General features: G+C 66.3%; 1 protein-coding gene across 4 annotated transcripts in view; it reads left to right on the forward strand.

Annotated features, from left to right (window-relative positions):
• Positions 1 to 20,071, forward strand: part of ABLIM2 (actin binding LIM protein family member 2) — a 52,822-nt gene that overhangs the window by 22,730 nt on the left and 10,021 nt on the right. The window contains exons 8-20 of one of the 4 annotated variants that reach the window (XR_008630162.1): positions 628 to 686; positions 2,791 to 2,847; positions 3,367 to 3,444; positions 3,922 to 4,068; positions 4,216 to 4,248; positions 6,094 to 6,214; positions 7,381 to 7,479; positions 9,329 to 9,430; positions 9,714 to 9,767; positions 13,353 to 13,472; positions 13,984 to 14,036; positions 14,937 to 15,075; positions 19,908 to 19,969. Coding sequence is in view for 1 of the 4 variants with exons in the window: in XM_055137866.1 (XP_054993841.1) it covers positions 628 to 686; positions 2,791 to 2,847; positions 3,367 to 3,444; positions 3,922 to 4,068; positions 4,216 to 4,248; positions 6,094 to 6,214; positions 7,381 to 7,479; positions 9,329 to 9,430; positions 9,714 to 9,767; positions 13,984 to 14,036; positions 14,937 to 15,075; positions 19,908 to 19,969 (1,004 nt within the window). In the remaining 3 variants the exon portion in view is untranslated. The remainder of the gene's footprint in view (positions 1 to 627; positions 687 to 2,790; positions 2,848 to 3,366; positions 3,445 to 3,921; positions 4,069 to 4,215; positions 4,249 to 6,093; positions 6,215 to 7,380; positions 7,480 to 9,328; positions 9,431 to 9,713; positions 9,768 to 13,352; positions 13,473 to 13,983; positions 14,037 to 14,936; positions 15,076 to 19,907; positions 19,970 to 20,071) is intronic. The other 3 variants (XR_008630163.1, XR_008630164.1, XM_055137866.1) reach the window with 3 other exon arrangements.

The following is a 20,071-nucleotide window of genomic DNA, read 5'->3' on the forward strand; positions in this document are numbered from 1 at the left end:
TGGCCCGGGGCCGTGCTGGGCTGCTGGGGGTGGGGGCTCCCCTCTGCCGCTGGGCGGCTTGAGGTCTCGGCCAGCTGATGGGGCTGTCTCGCAGTCGCCAGCTGCCCCTCGGGGGCCCTGGCTCGGGACAGAGTGCCTCTCAGCCTCTGTGCTGAGCCTGGGGGCCACGGGGACCCCTGGAGGCCCCACAGCACCCCCCCGATGTTGGGACTCCAGAGCCTTATGGGGGTGCGGGGACGTAGTGGCTCCATCCCCACCTCCTCTGGCCTGTCCCCTGCAGGCTCTGTATCCCCACAGGCTGCGGGGGGAGGTGTCTGCAGGCGAGCGGGGGGACAGTGAGCCCCCAAGCTGCGAGCCGCAGTCTGTCTGGGGAAGCAGAGGCGTGCTGGGGCACATTGCTGGCCCCCGGGCCCGCAACCTTCCGGGGCCTCTGGGAGCTGCGGTCCGGCTGGAACCGTCCTTCCTCCCCCAGGGCCCAGACAGGGGTCTCCACGGGGCTTATCGGGGGTGCCAGGGCGGCGGCGCATTAGCAGGGGTTCAGGGGTTCTCGGCGAGCAGAGGGACAGTGCCGGGGGAGCCCCACGCGGGGCGCGAGCAAGGCGCTGCTCACACCCTTTCCGCCTGCAGGTTCCTGCATCTGGCACCCGGCGTGTCGCCAGGCTGCCCGCACAGAAGACAGAAGCAAGGTGGGTGCTCCCTTCCCCAGGCCCCCCGCAGGCCTCGCGGGCGGGGCGATGGGGCTGGCACGCGTCCTGTCTGTCCTGCCCACCAGCTCTGGCCGGGACGACACGGATGTCACTGGGGTGGGGCCCTACAACTGACCTGAGCAGCTGCAGTGCCCAGAGGGCCTGAGTGTCACTGGGACATGACTGCAGACCCCAGGGGGCCCCCGCAGACCCGTGCTCTGCCAATGCCCGGGTCACGTGACTAGTTCCTACTTGGTGTGACCCGGGCACTCCTACTTCTGGGTGTGGTGACCCTGCCCTGGGTTCAGGGACCTCTGGGGGATGGCACCGGAAGAGCCACCGTCCTCAGCACCCAGAACCCTGTGGGCACTTGGGGGCAGCCAAGGACCTTCATCCCCAGCTCATGTCCAGGAGTGCCGGCCCGGTTCCTGGACCCGGGGGAGCCTCGGGGTGGAAGAGTGGCTGCAGCACTGGGGCAGGACGGGCTGGGACAGAGCCGGGCCAGGAGAGAAGGTTCTGGCCAAGCCCAAGGAAGGACGGGGGCTCCGGACGGGGCTGCAGAGGAGCCTGGCCAGGACGCAGCTGCCTCGAGGGCCAAGGACAGTGCCCGGGCACCGTCGGGTCAGCGGCCCCACCCACTGCCCCTTGTCGGTGGGGTGACGCGAGCGCTCCCCAGAGGTGGCTGAGAATGTCCCGGGTGAGGATCAGTGGGGGGGGTCACTGCCGACCCCCCATCAGAGCAGATGGCGCCCCGGGCGGCCTCAGCGGCTGCACTGCTCCTGGGGGCTGGGCACTGGGCGGGGCCTGGACGCTGGGGCTGGTGGGGGCCAACTCCTGGTCCTCGCTGCAGGGCCCCCATGTGTCTCCCCTGTGTTCGGGCTCAGGGCGGGCCTGGGAGTTGCACGGCACAGGCGAGCGGTTTCCTGCTTCCGCCTGCACCCTCGAGGGGCCCGCTGGTACCCCCAGGGGCTCCTCCAGCTCCGGTGCTGACGGGGCTTTGGAGCTTCCCTTGGGTGCCCTGAGTTCAGTTCTGCAGAGATGGAGGTGGTCTCGCTCTGGCCTGCCTGAGGCCCATTCCCAGGACCCCCAGCGCGGGCAGCCCTGCTGACTCACCCCACAGGCCTTGTGCGTCCTGGCATGTCCTCATATGTCCTGTGTGTCCTGGCATGTGTTGACACATCCTGGCATGTCCTCATGTCCTGGCGTGTCCTGGCACATCCTCACATGTCCTGGCATGTCCTCACATGTTCTAGTGTGTCCTGGCATGTCCTCACATGTCCTGGCATGTCATAAAATGTCCTTACATGTCATGGCACACCCTCCCATGTCCTGGCACATCACATATCCTGGCACTTCCTCATATCGTGGTGTGTCCTCATGTGTCCTGGTGTGTCCTCACATATCCTGGTGTGTTATCACATGTCTTGGCCTGGCCTCATATGTCCTGTCATGTCTTGGTGTGTCCCCATATATCCTGGTGTATATTCACGTGTCCTGGTACATGCTTACATGTCCTGGTGTGTCCTGGTGTGTCCTGACTGTGCTCACAGCCCAGGAAGAGGTGCCGGCCCTGCACAGGCTGTGATACGTGACTGTCTCATGGGCGGGGCTCAGGCCTGTGTTATCACATCATCTGGGCTCCAGAGCCTTGGGGACCTGGGGGGAGAAGAGGGGCGGGGACAGACTCCCCTCCCCCAAGGTCCATGTCCAGACCCTGTGCTGAACTGGAGCTGAGGGACCATGCAGGAAGCAACAGGAGGAGTAGCAGGGATGGGGAGGAGGGGGGAGGGAGAAGAGGGGAGGGGGGAGGAAGTAGGGGAGGAGCTGGAGGAGGGGGGCGGGAGTAGGAGGAGGAGTAGCAGAAGCGGGAGGAAGCGGAGGAGGGGCAGGAGGAGGAGCAGGGATGGGAGGAGGGGGAGGGAACAGGAGGGGAAGGAGATGGAGGAGCAGGAGCAGTGGAGAAGGAGAGGGAGGAAGGGGAGGAAGAGGAGCAGGAGAAGGAATAGCAGGGGGAGGGGGAGCCTCAGGGAGAGTGGGAGGGGCAGGGGCGGGAGGGGCCGGGCAGCGGGGAGTGCTGGGGGCCTCAACTCCTCTTTCCTTGCAGGTGCAGAACCCGCTCTGCAGTCTGGGGTCCCCGGGCAGTGCGCCCTCTGCCTTACAGGTCGGTCGCCCTGCCCCCCCCCCCCCGTGGCCTCCAGTCCCTGCAGTATTGTTGGGGTCTGGCAGGTCCCCCCCGGTGCTGGGGCAGGCGAGTCCCAGCGTGAGGACTGTCCCTGCGTCCCTGTGGCTGTCTCTGTGCGCGTCTCCTGGTGAGACTTGGGCCTCGCCGTGTGGTGCGTGCACCCTGCCCTCTGACCCCGTCAGTCGTGCGGCAGCAGGGAGGCTGGGCCGTGGGTGCTCAGGGACCGGGGCCGAGGGCCCGGTTCGGGAGGGGACGCCCCGTGATGCTGCGGGGTGGCTGTGCGGGGCCCGCCTGCCGGTGCAGAGCGAGGGGGGAGGGGCCAGCCCGGAACACCTCGGCGCCCTGGACGGAGCCTGAGGGAGCAGGGCCAGACCCCGGCCCCACCTGCCCCCCAGACCCGGCTCCTTCGCCCTGCAAGTTAAAAACCCATCGGGGGCCAGCCCAGCCGTCCTGAGAATGCTTCTGGAAGGCTCCTGACCGGCCCTCCGCACCCCCCAGGAAACCAGGACTTCCTCTGAGAGCATCGTCTCTGCCCCCGCCTCCAGCACGTCAGGGTCCCCGAGCCGAGTCATCTATGTGAGTGGACGGGGCGCCCAGCGGGCAGACACCAGGGGACGGCTGTGGGGCTGCTGAGCCCCTCCCCCTCCCGCATGCACGGCCGGGTGTGGTGTGTGCCGTATGCGTGCATGCGTGTATGTGTGCTGTGCATGCCATGGGGGCTGATCTGTGTGTCCAGTATGTCTGCTGGCACATGCAGACACGCGTGTTGGCGCACATTCCTGTGTCTGTGCACACATGTGCTCATGTGTGGCTGTGTGCACTTGCATGTGCTTGTGCGTGTTCCGGCATGTGTGTTATGTGTGCTCTGTGCATTCATTGTGTGTGTTTTGTGTGCTGCATGTGTCTGTGTGTGCTGTATGTTGCATGTGTCTGTGTGGTGTCTGCAGGGTCCCCGGGTCATGCTGGGTTGCGGGGCGGGTGTGGGTGTGGGTGCCCAGGCCCGTGGGACCCCGCTCCCGGCTCTGCGCTGGCAACCGGCCGTCTCCTCCCCAGGCGAGGCTGGGCGACGAGATCCTGGACTACCGGGACCTGGCAGCGCTGCCTCGGAGCAAGGCCATCTACGACATCGACCGGCCCGACATGATCTCCTACAGCCCCTACGTCAGCCCCGCGCTCGCGCCCGGCCGCAGCAGCAGCCAGGTGGGCCGCGGGACGCCCCCACCCGCTTCCTCACCCGCTCCTGCGCCTGTCCTGGGCCCCAGGAGCTCATCCTCCCCACCCCACGGTTCCAACCCACAGCGGGGGCAGGGCCTCGCAGCCACTCACACGGCCACTTTCTGTCCACAGCCTGCGCAGGTGCCCTCGCCAACACCGACAGAGGTAACTTCACCACGCCCGCTGCCCCTGCCCGCTGCCCCTGCCCCCTGCCCCTGCCCGCTGCCCCTGCCCGCTGCCCCTGCCCCCTGCCCGCTGCCCCGTCCCCTGCCCCTGCCCGCTGCCCCCTGCCCCCTGCCCGCTGCCCCTGCCCCCTGCCCGCTGTCCCTGCCCCCTGCCCTCTGCCCCTGCCCGCTGCCCCTGTCCCCTGCCCCTGCCCGCTGCCCCCTGCCCCCTGCCCGCTGCCCCTGCCCCCTGCCCGCTGTCCCTGCCCCCTGCCCTCTGCCCCTGCCAGCTGCCCCTGCCCGCTGCCCTGCCCACTGCCCGCTGCCCCCTACCCCCTGCCCACTGCCCCCTGCCCACTGCCCCTGCCCGCTGCCCCTGCCCGCTGCCCCTACCCCCTGCCCACTGCCCCCTACCCCCTGCCCCTGCCCCCTGCCCACTGCCCCTGCTCGCTGCCCCTGCCTGCTGCCCCTGCGCACTGCCCCCTGCCCGCTGCCCCCTGCCCCTGCGCGCTGTCCCCTGCCTGCTGCCCCCTGCCCCTGCCCACTGCCCCCTGTCCCCTGCCTACTGCCCCTGCTCTCTGCCCCCCTGCCCGCTGCCCCCTCCTCTCTGCCCCCCTGCCTGCTGCCCCCTGCTCTCTGCCCCCGTGCCTGCTGCCCCCTGCCGCTGCCCTCACAGAGCTGTTGGCCATCCTCCTCCCTCCACTTTCTGTGTCCGGGCTCTGGCGGCTCCTTCTACTGCCCCATGCCCGGTTCCCTGCTGCATGCTCGGCCAGGGGCACCTGCCTCTCGGGGCCCAGAGCCTTGGGGGAGCGGGACCTCACGATGACCCCCCCAGAGTGCCACACACCCGGGCCCAGCGAGGGGTGGGCAGCTGCCCCTCTCTAGCAGGTCCCTAGCGCAGGGACAGCGGCTCGTGCCTGAGCCCCGCATGTAGGACCAGGACACCAGGACGCCCACCCTGGCCCTGCACCTAATCGGGGAAACTGAGGCATGGAGCCTTCCAGGTCGCAGCCCCTGACTCGGCAGCGTGCGCCCCGCAGGGCCCTGCACCCCTTACTCCCGAGAATGGGCACAGGCTGCCCCCAGGTCTGCTCCCCCAGATGACCAGGGCAGCCCTTGCTGTGGCGGGCCGGGGTGCTCCCTGCACACCCTTGCCCCTTGTGGGCTCCTCCGAGGGAGCCCAGAGCTGAACTGTGGTGTGCCAGGACCCCTAGGGTGCGGATGTGCACGATGACCAGTGGGGGCGCCAGTGAGCACAGCCTTCAGGGCCCGCCCATGGTCTCTGCCCGCCCCTAGCCCCTCCCTCTGTGCTGTGCCCGTGAGCTGTGCATCCAGCCATGGGGTCACCCGTGCAAAGGACGCCAGGCCCCGGCTTCCCCTGGCACGTGGCCAGTGAGCCATGTGGGGCCCTGGAGGTGCGGGGTGGGGGGCTGGGAAGACACAGTGTTAAGGACAGAGCCCCGAGGAACCTGGGGGTGGGGCCAGAGCAGAAGCGTCACCTGCCGGCCCCGGCCCCCCACCACACACAGCCCCACACAGGCCCTCAGCAAAAGGCAGCCAAGCCCCCGCGGCAGCTGGACACCAGGCCAATGCCCCCTGCTGGCCACAGATGCACCACAGGGCTTCACACATCCTGCCCGGCCAAGCTCGGGGTCTGCTCGGGGGGCGGGTTGCAGCCCCCGCAGAGGGAGAGGAGAATGCGGACCCTTGCTGGCTCTCCCTGGGGTGTCAGGAACGGGGTCCCAGGGACTGGTGGCAAGCAGAGGGTCCCTCTGCCCCTGCAGACACCCCAGGACCCCTGTGGGCTGGGGGTGGTGGGGGCCAGCGAGCCTTTGCCTGTCTGCAGGGGGACCAGGACGAGCGTTCCTGCAAGCAGTGTCGGACGTCCAGCCCCAGCTCCACCGGCTCGGTCAGCCTGGGCCGCTACACCCCCACCTCCCGCTCGCCCCAGCACGGCAGCCGCGCAGGTACCCGCCCCGGCACGCGGCCACTCCAGGAGGCTGCTCTCCTGCCCTCGGCCTCAGGCCTCGGGAGCACTGGCGTCCTTGGCCCCACGGGACGATGGGGGCAGGATGTGGGTTGGTCAGCCACTGGCCCTTCTTGGGAAGCAGCTACAGCCACATGGAGCCGGTAGGGGGCCCTGTCCAGTCTCAGCTCCTGGGCAGGAGGGGCCGGGAGGCAGGTCCACACCGGCAGAGAAGCTGGACTCACCCGCCTGCGCCCTCACTGATGTTCCGGAGAAGACCAGGGTCAGCCCTGGGTCCCTTCACCCCTGCCTGGCGTCCAGCTTTGCATCGCTGTCCCTGAGCTTCAAACCCGAGTCCCCAGCATGTCCAGGGACATGCCACACCCACCTTTTTGAAGGTTTTCCCCTGGGTGCGGGCGCTGAGCCCCTGGGAAAGTCTGAACTTGCTCATTTGCGGGTCTCAGCGGCCGCCTGCAGCCAGAGTGCCCGCATCCTCCTGCTCGGCAGGCAGTGGAGGGAGGGAAGGAGGGGGAAACGCGTGAATAAATAAAGGAGCAAATGTGTGCATGCATGAATGAGTGAATGGGAGAGTGAGGGGATGAGTGAACTGAATGCATGAGTTATGGGTAAGGGAGTGAACTGGAGAGTGAATGAATGAATGGCAGTGAATGAATGAGTGAATGAGGGAGTGACTGCATTGAATGCATGAGTTATGGGTGAGTGAATGGGAGAGTGAATGAGTGTGAATGAGTGAATGAGCGAGCATGTGAATGAGTGAGAGGGTGAGTTTGTGAGTGACTGGAGTGGATGAATGAGTGATGGGGTGAGCGGATGAGTGCTGAGCTGAGTGAGTCTGTGCGTGTGGGTAAGCAGCAGCTTGACCGATGCCCTCTCCAGTGCCCTCTAGTGACCCCTGACCACTGTATTTCTGTGGCCTTCACTGGCCTTGAGCCAGCCCGTGACTGGGTGATCGCAGGGGCAGGTCATTCCGGGGTGCCCCGGGGACCTTCCCTCAGGCCCTGCGCAGGCTCAGGGCCGAACCCCAGCAGGCATGAGCGATCTGCTGACCCTTCAAAAAGGTGCGCGTCCCTCGGGGAGAGGGGGGGGCGGGGAGCGTTGGCATGCCGGGCCGGGCGGGCCGGCTCTCACTTGCTCTCTTGCCCGCAGCTGGTACTGTGAGTGTTGGTACCAGTAGCTGCCCGTCCCAGTCCCGACACCCCAGCCCCACCTCCGCCTTCAGGCACCATTACATCCCCTACTTCCGAGGTAAGGCGCAGGGCCCGTCTGCGTCCCGCATGGCCCCTCGTCTGCCTGTGCCCTGCGTGTCTCATGAGCCCCTTGTTCTGTCAGCGTGTTCGTGTCCCCCGAAGGAAGGCGGGGTGCCCTGCGATGGCAGTGGCAGGCCAGGGGGCTGGGCCTGGGGTCCCTGATCGTGACCTGAGCATCTTCACTGGTGGCCTGTGTGTGCCCCCTGCCAGCCCTGCGGGGCAGCTCCTGCCACGTGGCGACGCCGACAGGCGTGGGGAAGCTGTGGGCCGTGCCCCGCGGCTGCGTGTCCTGCCACTGGGGCTCCTGCGGGGCCTTCTTGTCCACGTGGGTCCACCCCCGGCCTGTCCCTGGAGGGAGCCTTTCACTCTCAGGGCCCCAGAAGGTCACCAAGATTAGGCGGGGCCACACATCTGGGGACAGGCCCAGCCCGCAGGGTCTCTGCCTGCCAGCACCAGGGCTCCCCGCGGGACGGGCTCCCCACGGGACGGGGTGCACTCTCTGACTGCGGTGTCAGGACCCTCGGACCAAGGCCTCGAAGGGGCCCCTTGGGGGGTGCCTTGGACGCTGCCATCACGAGGCTCCGCAGCCCAGCGGCCCCCTTGGCCCAGGGGTCATCCCGAGGGGCTGCCCCGCAGGCCTGGTGCACGCTCAGAGCCGCCCTAGCACACGGGGATGCACTGTCATCGCTGGGCACTCCAGGGCACATGGGCATTCGGGTAGGATGGGGTGGTGCTCCCTGAAGGGGGGTCAAGAGAGGACACTCCCGCACACTGTCCCCTCATGCACACACAACCCTGCGGGGGGCACGCTCTCCTCCCTCACTGTCCCCCATCACTCACACCGCCCTGCAGGGGGCATTCTCCCCCTCACTGCCCCTGCATGCACACCGCCCTGCAGGGGCGTTCTCTCCCTCACTGCCCCTGCATGCACACTGCCCTGCAGGGGCGTTCTCCCCCCTCACTGTCCCCCATCACTCACACCGCCCTGCAGGGGGCGCTCTCCCCCTCACTGCCCCTGCATGCACACTGCCCTGCAGGGGCGCTCTCCCCCTTCACTGCCCCTGCATGCACACTGCCCTGCAGGGGGCGCTCTCCCCCTCACTGCCCCAGCATGCACACCGCCCTGCAGGGGGCGCTCTCCCCCTCACTGCCCCTGCATGCACACTGCCCTGCAGGGGGCGCTCTTGCATGCTGGTCTGCCTTTGCGATCAGCTTCCTTCCTGTGGCTCCAGCCCCCCAGGCCTGGCTGCGGAGAGCCTGGGACCCTGCACTCGGCTCTCACGGCCCTGGCTGTGCCCTCTCTGGGATCAGCCCATACCCGGCCCTGGGGCGCAGCTGTGGTGGGGGTCATGGAGCAGCAGCAGGCTGCTTTTGGGACAGCCAGGGGCACAGGTGGCAGAGGCTGTGCCCGGCCTGGCGCTGACCCGGGCTCGGGCACGTGTCAGGCGGTAGCTGAGTGCGGCCTCTCTCCGGGGGGCCCCACAGACGCCCACCACGCACTCCTCTCCTCCGGGGCCTGCACCCCGTGACCCACAGCCGCAAGCCTGGCCCAGGGCGGACACGGGCCCCAGCGGTCACCGACACCACCCTGGGGTGCAGGGGAGCGCTTCAGAGGGACAGGGGACAGGGGTCAAGGTCAGGTCCCTGCAGCCGCTGGCACCGAGGCGGGGGCTCAAGGGATCCCCCCATCTGCCACCTGCTCCTCAGAGGGAGCCCCGGATGGACGCTAGACTCGGGGTCGAGCGCCCAGTGCAGGGGCGGCGGGGCCGGGCGGGGGCCGGGGGGCCGGCCGCGGCTGCAGCTCCATACTCTGCTCTCCTCCGCCTGCTGCCGCGTCCCGCCTGGAGGCAGTGAAAGCGGCCGGAGCACCCCCAGCCTCTCGGTGGCCTCTGACGGGAAGCCCCCCCAGCCCACCTACCAGCAGGCCCCGCGACACTTCCACGTCCCAGGTAGGCGCCCACAGACTGCGCCCCGGAAGTTCTGCTCCCCTCCCTGTGCGTCCCCCGGGGCCCCGGCTCCCCCCTGGGAGCCCCCTCTCTCAGGGCCCCACACCGCCTGGGGTCCCGCCTCTGGTGTGGCCTCTCTGCTGCCCTGTATTGCCCCCCACCCCTGGTTTCCTCCTCGTGTCCCCCTTCCTCTGGGGTCCCTGCACTGCCCCCTGGGTGTGGGGTGCCCACTTGCAGCCTGCAGGGGCCGGGCCTGCGCCTGACCTCCCCTCTGCGCTCCCCCCAGAGACCGGCGTCAAAGACAACATCTACAGGCGGCCCCCCATCTACAAGCAGCACGGTACGCCCCGCGCGAGCCCGCCTGTCCTCTGCCTCTGCATGCGCTGTGGAGCGGGGGGCGGGGGCAGCGAGCTGGGCCACACGGGGACTCTGGGACCCCAGGCCCCACCCACGTGTCAGGCTCGAGACCCTCAGGCTGCGCCGCGCCCCTCAGCTGCCTAGTGTCTGGAGATGACCCTCTGACCCCACGGTGCTGTCGGGGCCCGGGCAGGGTCAAGGGCCCAGTGCTCTGCCCCTCGCTGCCCCCTCCTGGCCCCCCGCCTTGCTTGGAAGCAGCCAGACCGGCCGCCTGCAGCCCATGGTCCCCTCTGAGCCTCGGCTTCCTCCCTCCCTGCCCTCGCCCCTGAGGCGCATGGGGGGCGTGGTCTGGGGGCGTGGCTCAGGGCTCCCTGGGTAAAGTGCTCGTCCACATGTGGGAGCAGAGAGCCCTTCGGTGTAGCACAGCTCTGCACAGCAGTACCACCTCCGTGCCCCAGGGACGCGGCCACCAGCCCCACGTGTCCCTCCTTGGTGGCTACTCTCCCGAGGCCTCTCAGCTGCCCCTTTCTCCAGGGCCCCGCCTGCAGCAGGCGCGGGGGGCAGGGGCAACTGAGGCGCAGCTCTGAGGGGGTGTTTGCTCGATGGCACCGTGCGCAGGTGGTCTGCCGCTGGATAGCCTCGGCCCGTCATGCCCCGTGGGGGGCATCCACAGAGGGGTGACAGTGCAGATGCCCCGCCCAGCTCTGACAGGAAGTCCCCTGGCCTGTCCCGGGGCCCAGAGGCTGTTGCACGCGCTCCTCTCTGGGCCCCAAAGCCCCGGGCCATTGCCTGGGCTGCATTCCATCCTGCTAGGGAGAGGGTCTGCTGGGCCACCTCCGGGAGGTGCCTCGTCAGGGGCCGACCCCACCCCACAGGCACCACTGTGGGTTCTGCGAGACCCTCTGGGGAGCTTCTCCGAGAAAGCCTGCGCACGTGTGTGCATGTGCGTGCTGTGTGTTGGTGTGCACACTTGTGCATGTGCGTGCAGAGTGCCACGAGTGCATCCATCTGCAGTGTGTGATACTGTGTGCACAGCCTACATCCAGCACCAGCTGGTCGTGGCTGGGGTGGTGTTGAGTTGTGGGGTCAGTTTACTCCTTGGGCGCACAATACTCAGGGCTGAAAGAGACAGCCGGAAGGGCTTGCCGTGACCGTCCAGCCTCCAGTCCCGGCACCAAACAGTCCCCCAAGCCTCACCAGGGTGGCCCGGGGCAGAGCAGGAGCCATGAGTGGGTGAGGCGTGGCCGCGAGTGCGTCTCCCGTCTCTCCAGCGCCTGTTCCCGCTCGTGGCCTGGCGTGGGTCTGGTCTGCACCATCTCTGCTGTCTGTGGCTGGGGGCATGAGTGGCAGCCATGGGCAGCCAGGCTGGGGGTGCAGGGAGACCCGGGCCAGAGCCGGCCCCCAGCCCTGCCCGCGACTGCCCCTGCCTGCGGGCATCTTACTGGGGCTCCCCCGTGTGGGGCTGTGCTCGCGCTTCCTTGGCGCCAACTCTGGTCCACTCATGGCTTAAATTCGGAAATTCTTAAAATCCCGAGATGGGAAGAAAGGAAGCGCAAGGAAACGGGTGGGAAGATGTGCGGATGGGCCCGTGGCCGGCTGAGCCGCTGTGAGGCGGGGCATGTGGGCTGGGGGGCACTTCCAGTGACCTGGGCGCCCACCGGGCCAGCGGCGGCTGCAGACGTGCCCGTGACAGAGCCCTGCGAGAAAAGGTGGCCCTGACCCTCTCTCCCCCGCAGGGGCCCGTGGTGGGACACCTTGTCCTCACACCCACACACACATACCCACTCACACCCACGCACACTCAGTCGCACACGCACTCACGCTCACACCCTCACATTCATTCACACACTCCCAGACATCCTCATTCACACTCACATGCGCTCACACACCTGCCCCCGACACTCACGTCCACTCACTGACCCACGCGCACCCACTCACACACCCACTAACACGGAGGTGGCTGACCTGTGGGCAGGGCTCTGAGGCAGGGGCGAATGGCCACTCCCTCCCTGCTGGTCAGTGACGGAATCTGAGTCCCCCAGTCTCCCAGTCTTCAGCTCCTGCCCGCTGTGGGGGGCTGCAGCCTCTGAACTGGGGGCACAGACATTTGATATTTGCCAGTCTCTAAGGAGATATCAGGAAAACAGGGCTCCTGGGGGCTGACGGGACGGACCCCCAGTGACCCTGCAGAGTGGCCAGCCTTGCAGCTTTCTCCAGCCAGATGGAGCTGGTATCCCGACCCCGGTCCCACTCGCCTCTGGTCCAGCGCGTGGCCGGGGCCCCGAGGGCATTCCTACGCAGCTGGCACGGTGTCTGCTGGGCCCTCCTGCCCAGGGTCAAGGGTGACCAATTCCAGGAAGGACAGTGAGTGGGCCAGTATGCGGCGGCCTCCAGGGGCCGCCTATGCTCCCCCTTGCTTCCTCGCGTGCCCCGCGGCCTGGCCGGGCACTGTGCAGACCAAGGGTGGCCTGGACGCTGTTCTGCCCCTGGAACCGAGTCGGTGCCCGCTCAGCTCCCGCTGGAGGGAGGAGAGGGAAGCGCAGCAAGGGAGGGGCAGGGACAGAGGCTGCCCGGGCCCAGCAAAGGGCGGGCCAAGGGAGACAGGCAAACTCGGCTGGGGTGGGGAGTGGCTGAGTGGCTGGGTGAAAGGCGGGGGTGATCAGACGGAGGGTGGATGGGTGGGTAGGTAGATGGGTGGATAGGCGTGTGGTTCATGTATGTAGATGGGCGAGTAGATGGACAGCTGATCCATGGACGGATGGGCATGCGTGGGTGCTGGGTGGGGAGGACTATGGCTGACGTGTGGTGCCTGGGTGGGTGGATAGTCAGAAGTGTTCACGGAGGAGTGGAGAGGAGATAAAAGGGGTTCCGGATGCGTGTGGGCATGCGTCTTCAGACGGGAGGAGGAGCTCAGAGTGTGGGCGGGAGGGCGCCGAATCCAGACACAAACTCAGCATGTCACTTGCCGGTCCTGCTGAGTGACTGGGGGACAGGGGGGTCCTCGGGGCAGCCCCTGGCAGCGCACAGCAGGGCCGGGCGGGGCGGTGGGATGTGCCTCATCTCTGGGGCCGACAGCCTACTGCGGTGAGCCCCCCCTCACCCCCCCAGCACCATCTGCCTGATCCCCTCGGGGTGCCAGCACCTGCCGACAGGCCTTAGAGCAGCCATGTGACACACTGGGGGTTGGGCTGACCTGGGCCCCTCGGGAGTCCCCCTGGGCTCCTGCCTCTGGCCCTGGTGGGAGCAGGGTCTGTTTCCCGCAGGCCTGTCAGACCCGGTCCCTTCCTACTGAGAGGCCCCCCCTGCAGTGGCCACTCTGTGGGCTCTGCGCGTGTCCATTAGCCCGAGTATGGCCCTGGTTGGGGCCTGTGGGGGCCCTGGGTGCAGCTCCCCATTTCCCAGCCCTGAGGCCTCCCCCTTCTCTGTGTTGTTGTTTCCCTGGGCTTGGCCTCCACCCCTGCTCCCTGCACCGGGGCTCCCCGAATGCGGCTCCCTGCATGGGGCGCAGGGGCGGGAGGGCGCGGGCCTGTGTGCCAGCTGCCGCCGACTGTGGCCTTATCTTGTCAAGGTCCCTTGGCCCAGTCCCCAGTGTCCAAGCTCTCGGGTCTGATGTCAGTCTTGTCCCTGGTGGTGCGTGGGGCGGGGTACCCCAAAAGGCTGGAAGGCCCCAGTCCTCCACAGGCCACAGGTAAGCAGCCGCGTGCATGGGGGGGGCACAGACGGACGAGGTGGATGCAGAGACAGGTGGGGGTGCAGCCTCTGCCTCTCCCCCCCCCCCAGCTGCCCCCAGGAGCTCTGGGCGGGCCCAGGCACGGGCAGGGAGCTGGGGGGCAGGGATGGGGGATGGGCCCCCTCGGCCCTCAGGCGCCGTCTCGAGCATGCTCGGCCTCTCTCCCAGCCGCCGTCTTTCCTCCGTGATGTGGGTTGTGGGGAACTGAGTCCCCGTGGGGCTCAGCCTGCAAGGCAGAAAGCGGGGAGTTGGGTGCCCGCAATGTGGGCAGATCCCTGGGCAGGAGGTGGCAAGCGGCTCACTCTGGGGTCACCTACACATCTGCTCTTGGCTCTACTCTCAAGGGAGAGGGACCCTGTTTTCCGACTCGGCCAGCCCACGGGGGCCCCGGCCACGGGGGTGGGGGGAGGAGTGCTGGGCTTGTCCCACTGTCCCCCGCAGGCGCCTGACCGCTGCCTTTACCTTCCAGCTGCGAGGCGCCTGGAGGGAGACGATGGCAGCTTCGCAGTGGACGGCAGGAAGGTAACTCGGGACAGGGACAACGCCCCGCCCACTCAGCCCCACGGCTCAGAGCCAGATCAGGCGCAGAGCCCAGGCGGGCCCGGGCAGGCAGGCAGACACGGGACCCCGGGGGCCGGGCGACTCCCTGACCCCCAGAGCAGTGAAGAGGACACGCCTGGCCTACAGTGGCTGCCACCCTGCCTGTCCGCTGCCCTTCCCGGCCCTCCGCTGGGACATTGCAGAAGAGAGACCAGCAAGGCCGCCAAGGCCCTCCCTAAGAGAATGCGTCAGTTTTGCAATCGGAAGGGAAAGGGATGTTTCCATCTGTATCTTGTATCTTGACCCCCAGCCTGGCCCCCTGCTCCCCAGCATTCACCCCCTGGATGGTTCAGGTGCGGGTGAGCTGGGTGTGCAGGTCAGACCCCCCCCTTCTCAATATTCTGTCTCTGACTGGACAGAATGGAAAACAATGGCAATTAACATTTCAATCAGCAGACTGGGCCAGAGAGATAGTACAGCAGGGAAGGGCTGACCCAGGGCCCATCCCTGGCACCACACATGGTCCCCCAGCGCCACCAGGAATGACCCCTGAGGGCAAAGCCGGCCCTGAGCACCACCTGGTGCTTCCTGCCCGCCCCCCAATAAAGCAGACCCCAGGAAAGGTTGTATGTCAACAATTCTCTAAGCCTCGGTGCCTAAATGAAAACTTGCCTCAGTAATCAGGGGCCACAGGGCACCTGCCAGGCCCCTTCCCCCGTGCTGGGGTTAGTGTGTGTGTCCTGACACCGTCCCCCTCCCCCATGCTCAGAGGCCAGAGTTTTGCCCACTGTGCTTCCGGGGTATCTAGTTTTCTGCAGCCTGTGGCTGGGGGGCACGGGTCGTTGGCTGGCTGGTGGGCTCACGCTGAGCCTTTCTTGGCAGAAGGCCAGCTGGCTACTTCTCAAGGACGACGTGGACACGAGGACAAGTTCCCCAGAGTTGGCCAGCCAGTGCCCATCCCAGGACAGCGGGGCCGACCGGGACACACTGCAGGCGATGCCAGGGGACACTTTTTACTCGCGTGAGTAGTACCTCGGAGCAGGGCACTGTCTAGGCGACCCGAAACCCTCACGGCTCAGGGGCCCCAGAAATGCAGCCGAGACCCCCCAGCCTGAACTCTGCTCAGAGAACAATACAAAGGCTGGATTTGGCACAAGGCCCTTCTCTGCACACTTACTCCCCTGGTGGGTGGTCAGCAGCAGGGGTGCCCTGCAGGCGCCCCCCCCCAACACCCGGAGAGAGCCTGACTGCCCCTCCGCTGAGTCCCCGGGGAGGGGTGTGGCCCCCCCCCAGGCAGCTCCTCCCTCCAGAACAGCCGTGCACGTGGTCTGGACGTGAGTGAAAGCTGGGGGGCTTTGTCCTGCGCCTGGGGGGTGGGAGAGACAAACACTGATGAGTGGTGGTGTGTGGGGTACGCCAGGTCGCCAGGCCGCCCATCCGCTGCGGCCTCACCTGGGTGCCTGCTCCCTGCAGGGGTCCCGGGCCTCTGCTGGCGGTGGGTGGGTTTGGGGGTAGACTGAGGCCAGAGGCACCGCCCGAATGCATGAGTGCGCGGGCCAGCCTGAGAGCGGGCAGGTGGGGGCAGCTGGGACGGAGGCCCCGGGCTTGGCCCAGCCAATTGTTGACCCTTGTCACTGTGCAGTACCGGCGGAGCTGGGTCCCTCGGGAGGAGGCTGGGCGCTGCTGGCGCAAAGGCCCCGGCCAGCACACGGGGAGGGGGAGGTCGCACAGCCCGGCCCCAGGACTCACCGGAGCAGCGCTGGCCGGGCGAGGGTCAGCCGCTCCCACCAGAGCCTTCGCGCTGCGTGATTGGCCCGGATCAAAACTTGGTCGACACGTGATTGGCTCAGCCCGAACTTCTCACCTCGTCATTGGTCCAGAGCAAGGCTTGGCCGACACGTGATTGGCTCAGACCGAACTTTCCACCCCGTGATTGGGCTGTGATTGGTTTTTCTGGACGTTGGCCTGCAGCGGGGGCTGGAGGCTGCAGGGTCCCTGCCGCACTCATCCCGCCCCAGGAGCCCTCTAAGTATGGGGTCCTTGCTCCCCGCGGCCCCCTTTCCCGATGAGGCCTCCGCCTACCTCCCCAACCCCTCGCAGGCGCGCTGCACTTCTGTCCCCCGGACGTGACCTCGCCCTGCCCCGGGGACGGAGAAGGGGCTCGGGTCCCATGTGGGCGCAGACCGTCCGGGGAACTCTGTACAGGCTTCCTCGTTCTCTGCAGCCTGTGGGGAGATCAGGCCGAGTAGGGTCACCCAGGCAGTGTCCAGGGTGTTTACCCGAGAACCTCAGCGGCACCCCTATGCCATGCCAGGGATCACCCTCAGAAACACCACCCCCGCGCTGTGCCAAGCGCCTTGGGGTCTGGGGACATCCTCCCGGGGTCTCCTGGAGCGGGGTCTTAGGGCAGGCGTTGTAAGGCTGCCCGCAGCATGTGGAAACAGGATCGTGCAGCCAGTGGCCCGCAGCCCCCAGCTCCACTCTGACTTCATGACCCCTTAGTGTCCGACCAGGTGTGGACGGGGGCCCCTCACACATCCCAGCCTCGTCCTGGAGCAGGTGCCCACAACAGACCCCCGCCTGTCCCTATGTACTCCTGACCGCACCCGACAGCTCTGGGTGATGCAGACGGGGTCCATGCTTGGTCCCCTAGACCCGGGGCTTCTCTGGCCGCTGCTTCTGGGATCATGGCCCCCTCCGCCCCGGCTCTGAGCGGATGCTGAGGGGCAAAGCCCCTGTCTCCACCTGGGTCCCCACTACTGGTTCCTGGGGCCGCCCCTGCCTGTGAAGAGCCGGGTCTCCCCGCTTCCCCTGGGGGAGCACTCAGAGAGCTGCCTCATGGGGCAGGCCAGTGCCTGGACACTTCCTCGGGCATGATAGGGCTGGGCTGCATCTCCCCACATCGCACCACAGTGTGCAGTGAACAGACACAGAGAGGGAGGAGGCAGAGACACAGAGACAGAGGGAGAGACGGAGGGAGAGACACAGAGATGGGGGGCAGGCGGAGAGATACACACATGAAGAAACAGAGGGAGGGGGGAGGGGGAGAGACTGAGGGGGAGAGCAGGGGAGAGTGGGGGAGAGAGCACGAGCTCCCAACACTGAGAACCACAGCGGCTGCCCCGGGGTGGCTGGGCCTGGCTGGGCGTGAGCACTGAAGCTGGTGGATTATCCACCAGGCCCGGGCGGCCCAGCCCATGGTACCCCTGTGAAGTGAATCGTTATAAATCATTTCCATGGGACTGAAGAAGCAGAAAATCTGGGAGAAGTCAGTGCTGACGGGCGCGCAGAATGAATCGGGGGACTAGAGCAATAATACAGCGGGAGGGCGCTGGCCTTCAGTCCTCCGCATCCCATATGGTCCCCTGAGCACCGCCAGGAGTAATTCCTGAGTGCAGAGCCAGGAGTAAGCCCTGGGCATCGCTGGGTGTGACCCATAAAGCCAAAAATAAATAAATAAATAAATAAAAAAGAACGAATGGGGCCGGAGCGATCGTAGAGCGGGGAGGGCGCTGGCCTTTTGGGCGCAGCTGATGCAGGTTCGGTCCCCGCCATCCCATGCTGCCAGGAGTAACCCCTGAGCATTGCTGGGTGTGGCCTAAAACCAAACAAGCAGAAAGAGGAATGAAATGGCAGTGAGGGACTGGGAATGAAGACTCCTGGCCCCGGAGCCGGGGGCCTGGTTGTGTCCGGGACCCTCCTGATGGCCACATGTGAGATTCCGTCCTTGAACAGACAATGGAAATTCTCCACCTGGAGTAGAGGGAAAATAAGGGGACAGAGGGGCAGGGCGTATCAGAAGGCAGGAAGGATGGGCCCGAGAAGGAACAGCAGAAAGGGACTGTGTTCTGCCACAGGCAGACGCACAGGTCGAGTCACTGCCGAGTGCAGAGAAGCGCCTGACGGGCCGTGCAGACTAGCAGGGGCGAGTCCGGGAATGGCAGCCGGGCCTGCACAGGAGGGAGGCCTCAGGTGCATGGGGGACACTTGCTGTGGGCTGTGGGGTGCTCTCCGGGGAGAGGCCTCTGTGGGGGCAGTGGCAAGGGGCAGGCACAGGGGGACTGGGGAGGAACCCTGGAGGGAGCCCAGTTCTGCAAGCGGCCAGGGGAGGACAGTGAGGGAGGACCCCGGGAAGGCCAGAACGACGGTCACTAATGGCCGCCATGCTCACACCCACATGCCTGTGCACACACCTGCACACCAGTCTCACATATGTGCCTGTGCATACACATGCACACCAGGCTCACACACGTGCCTGTGCACACACATGCACACCAGTCTCACACACGTGCCTGTGCACACATATGCACACCAGGCTCACACATGTGCCTGTGAGCACATATGCACACCAGGCTCATACTTATGTATGCACACATGCACACCAGGCTCATACACGTGCCTGTGCGCACACATATACACCAGGCTCACACATATGTGTGCACAGATGGGACCCCTAAGGGGGAGGGCACTGGGGAAACAGCCCCCTCCTTCCATCTGTACCCCATCCCCCGCCCCCAAGAGGGACGAGAGGAAAATACTCACTGCCTTGGGGGGCCCTCTCCCCTGACGTGGCTTCCATGTCTGGAAGAGATGGAGAAGAGCCAGGCTCATGTACTTTACCTGCACAGGTCTCTACCTGTGCACAGACATTTATGTTTACAACTGAATATATGTACACTGAGATCTTGTGCACACACGTATCTATGCATGAATATAAATGTCATATATACATGTTTGTACATGTACTCACATGTATCAGACTCTTACACACACATACATTATCATGCGTGCATGCATGCATGGCTCCTGTACACACACAGGTACACACACACACGTACGCTGGTCCCTCCGCCCGTGTGTGAGTGCCCTCCCTCGGCCTGGCATCCCGGGCTCAGTCTTTGGCTGGTGCTGGGATCTCTCTCCCTCTCTCTTTCCCTCTCCCTCCTCCTTCTCCCTCTCTCTCTCTCCTTCTCCCTCCCTCTCTCTCCCTGTCTCTCTCCCTCTCCCTCTCTCTCCCTCTCCCTCTCTCCTCCCTCTCCTTCTCTCCCTCTCTCTCTCTCCCTCTCCCTCCCTCTCTCTCCCCCTCTCTCTTTCCCTCTCCTTCTCTCTTTCCCTCTCCCTCTCTTTCCTTCTCCCTCCCTCTCTCTCCCTCTCCCTCTCTCCCTTTTTCTCCCTCCCTCTCTCTCTCCCTCTCTCTCTCCCTCCCTCTCTCGCTCTCTCCCTCTCTGTCTCCCTCTCCCTCTCTCCCCCCTCTCTCCCCTTCTCCCTCTCTCCCTCTCTTCCTCCCTCCCTCTCTCTCTCCCTCTCTCTCTCCCTCTCTCTCTCCCTCCCTCCCTCGCTCTCTCCCTCTCTGTCTCCCTCTCCCTCTCTCCCCCCTCTCTCCCCTTCTCCCTCTCTCCCTCTCTTCCTCCCTCTCTCTCTCTCCCCCTCTCCCTCTCTCCCTCCCTCTCTCTCTCTGTCTGTCTCCCCCTCTCCCTCTCTCCCTCCCTCTCCCCCTTCTGTCCTTCTCTTGGGGTTGCTTTGGTCTGGGGCCAGCACCAGGCTCCAGAGGGGAGTGTCAGGCTCCGCTGTGTCCTCTGGGGCTCCACCCGCATCAGTGCAGCTCAGGAATGCCTCCGACCCTGTGTGCACCCGGCCAGTGCAGGGAGTCCTGGGCACAGCACCCCAGGGTACTCGGACTCCTATTTTGAGCAGCTAGAAGTTGGGTTCTTCATGGCTTCCTCTGGAAAGGAGCCCCCAGGCTGGCCCAGCTCTCTGACTGCCGGGTGAGGCACCAGCCCGCGAGGCTCCTGGTGCCCCCCACTCTCCAGGCAGAGGGGGCCGCGCCCGTGTGACCCGTGTGTGTCTTTTCAGGACGCCCCCCCTCCAAACCCGACCCTCTCCCGGGACATGGAATCAGTGGTCTGGACCACCGGGTAGGTACCACCCACCCGCCACCGCACACTAACTGCTGTCCCCACCCCACTTTCACCACAGCCGGGCCCTGTCCTCTCCCGCCTGGGGACAGTGCAGATCTG

The sequence above is a fragment of the Sorex araneus genome, chromosome 5 (assembly GCF_027595985.1).
Source record: "Sorex araneus isolate mSorAra2 chromosome 5, mSorAra2.pri, whole genome shotgun sequence".
Taxonomy (NCBI): Eukaryota; Metazoa; Chordata; class Mammalia; order Eulipotyphla; family Soricidae; genus Sorex; species Sorex araneus.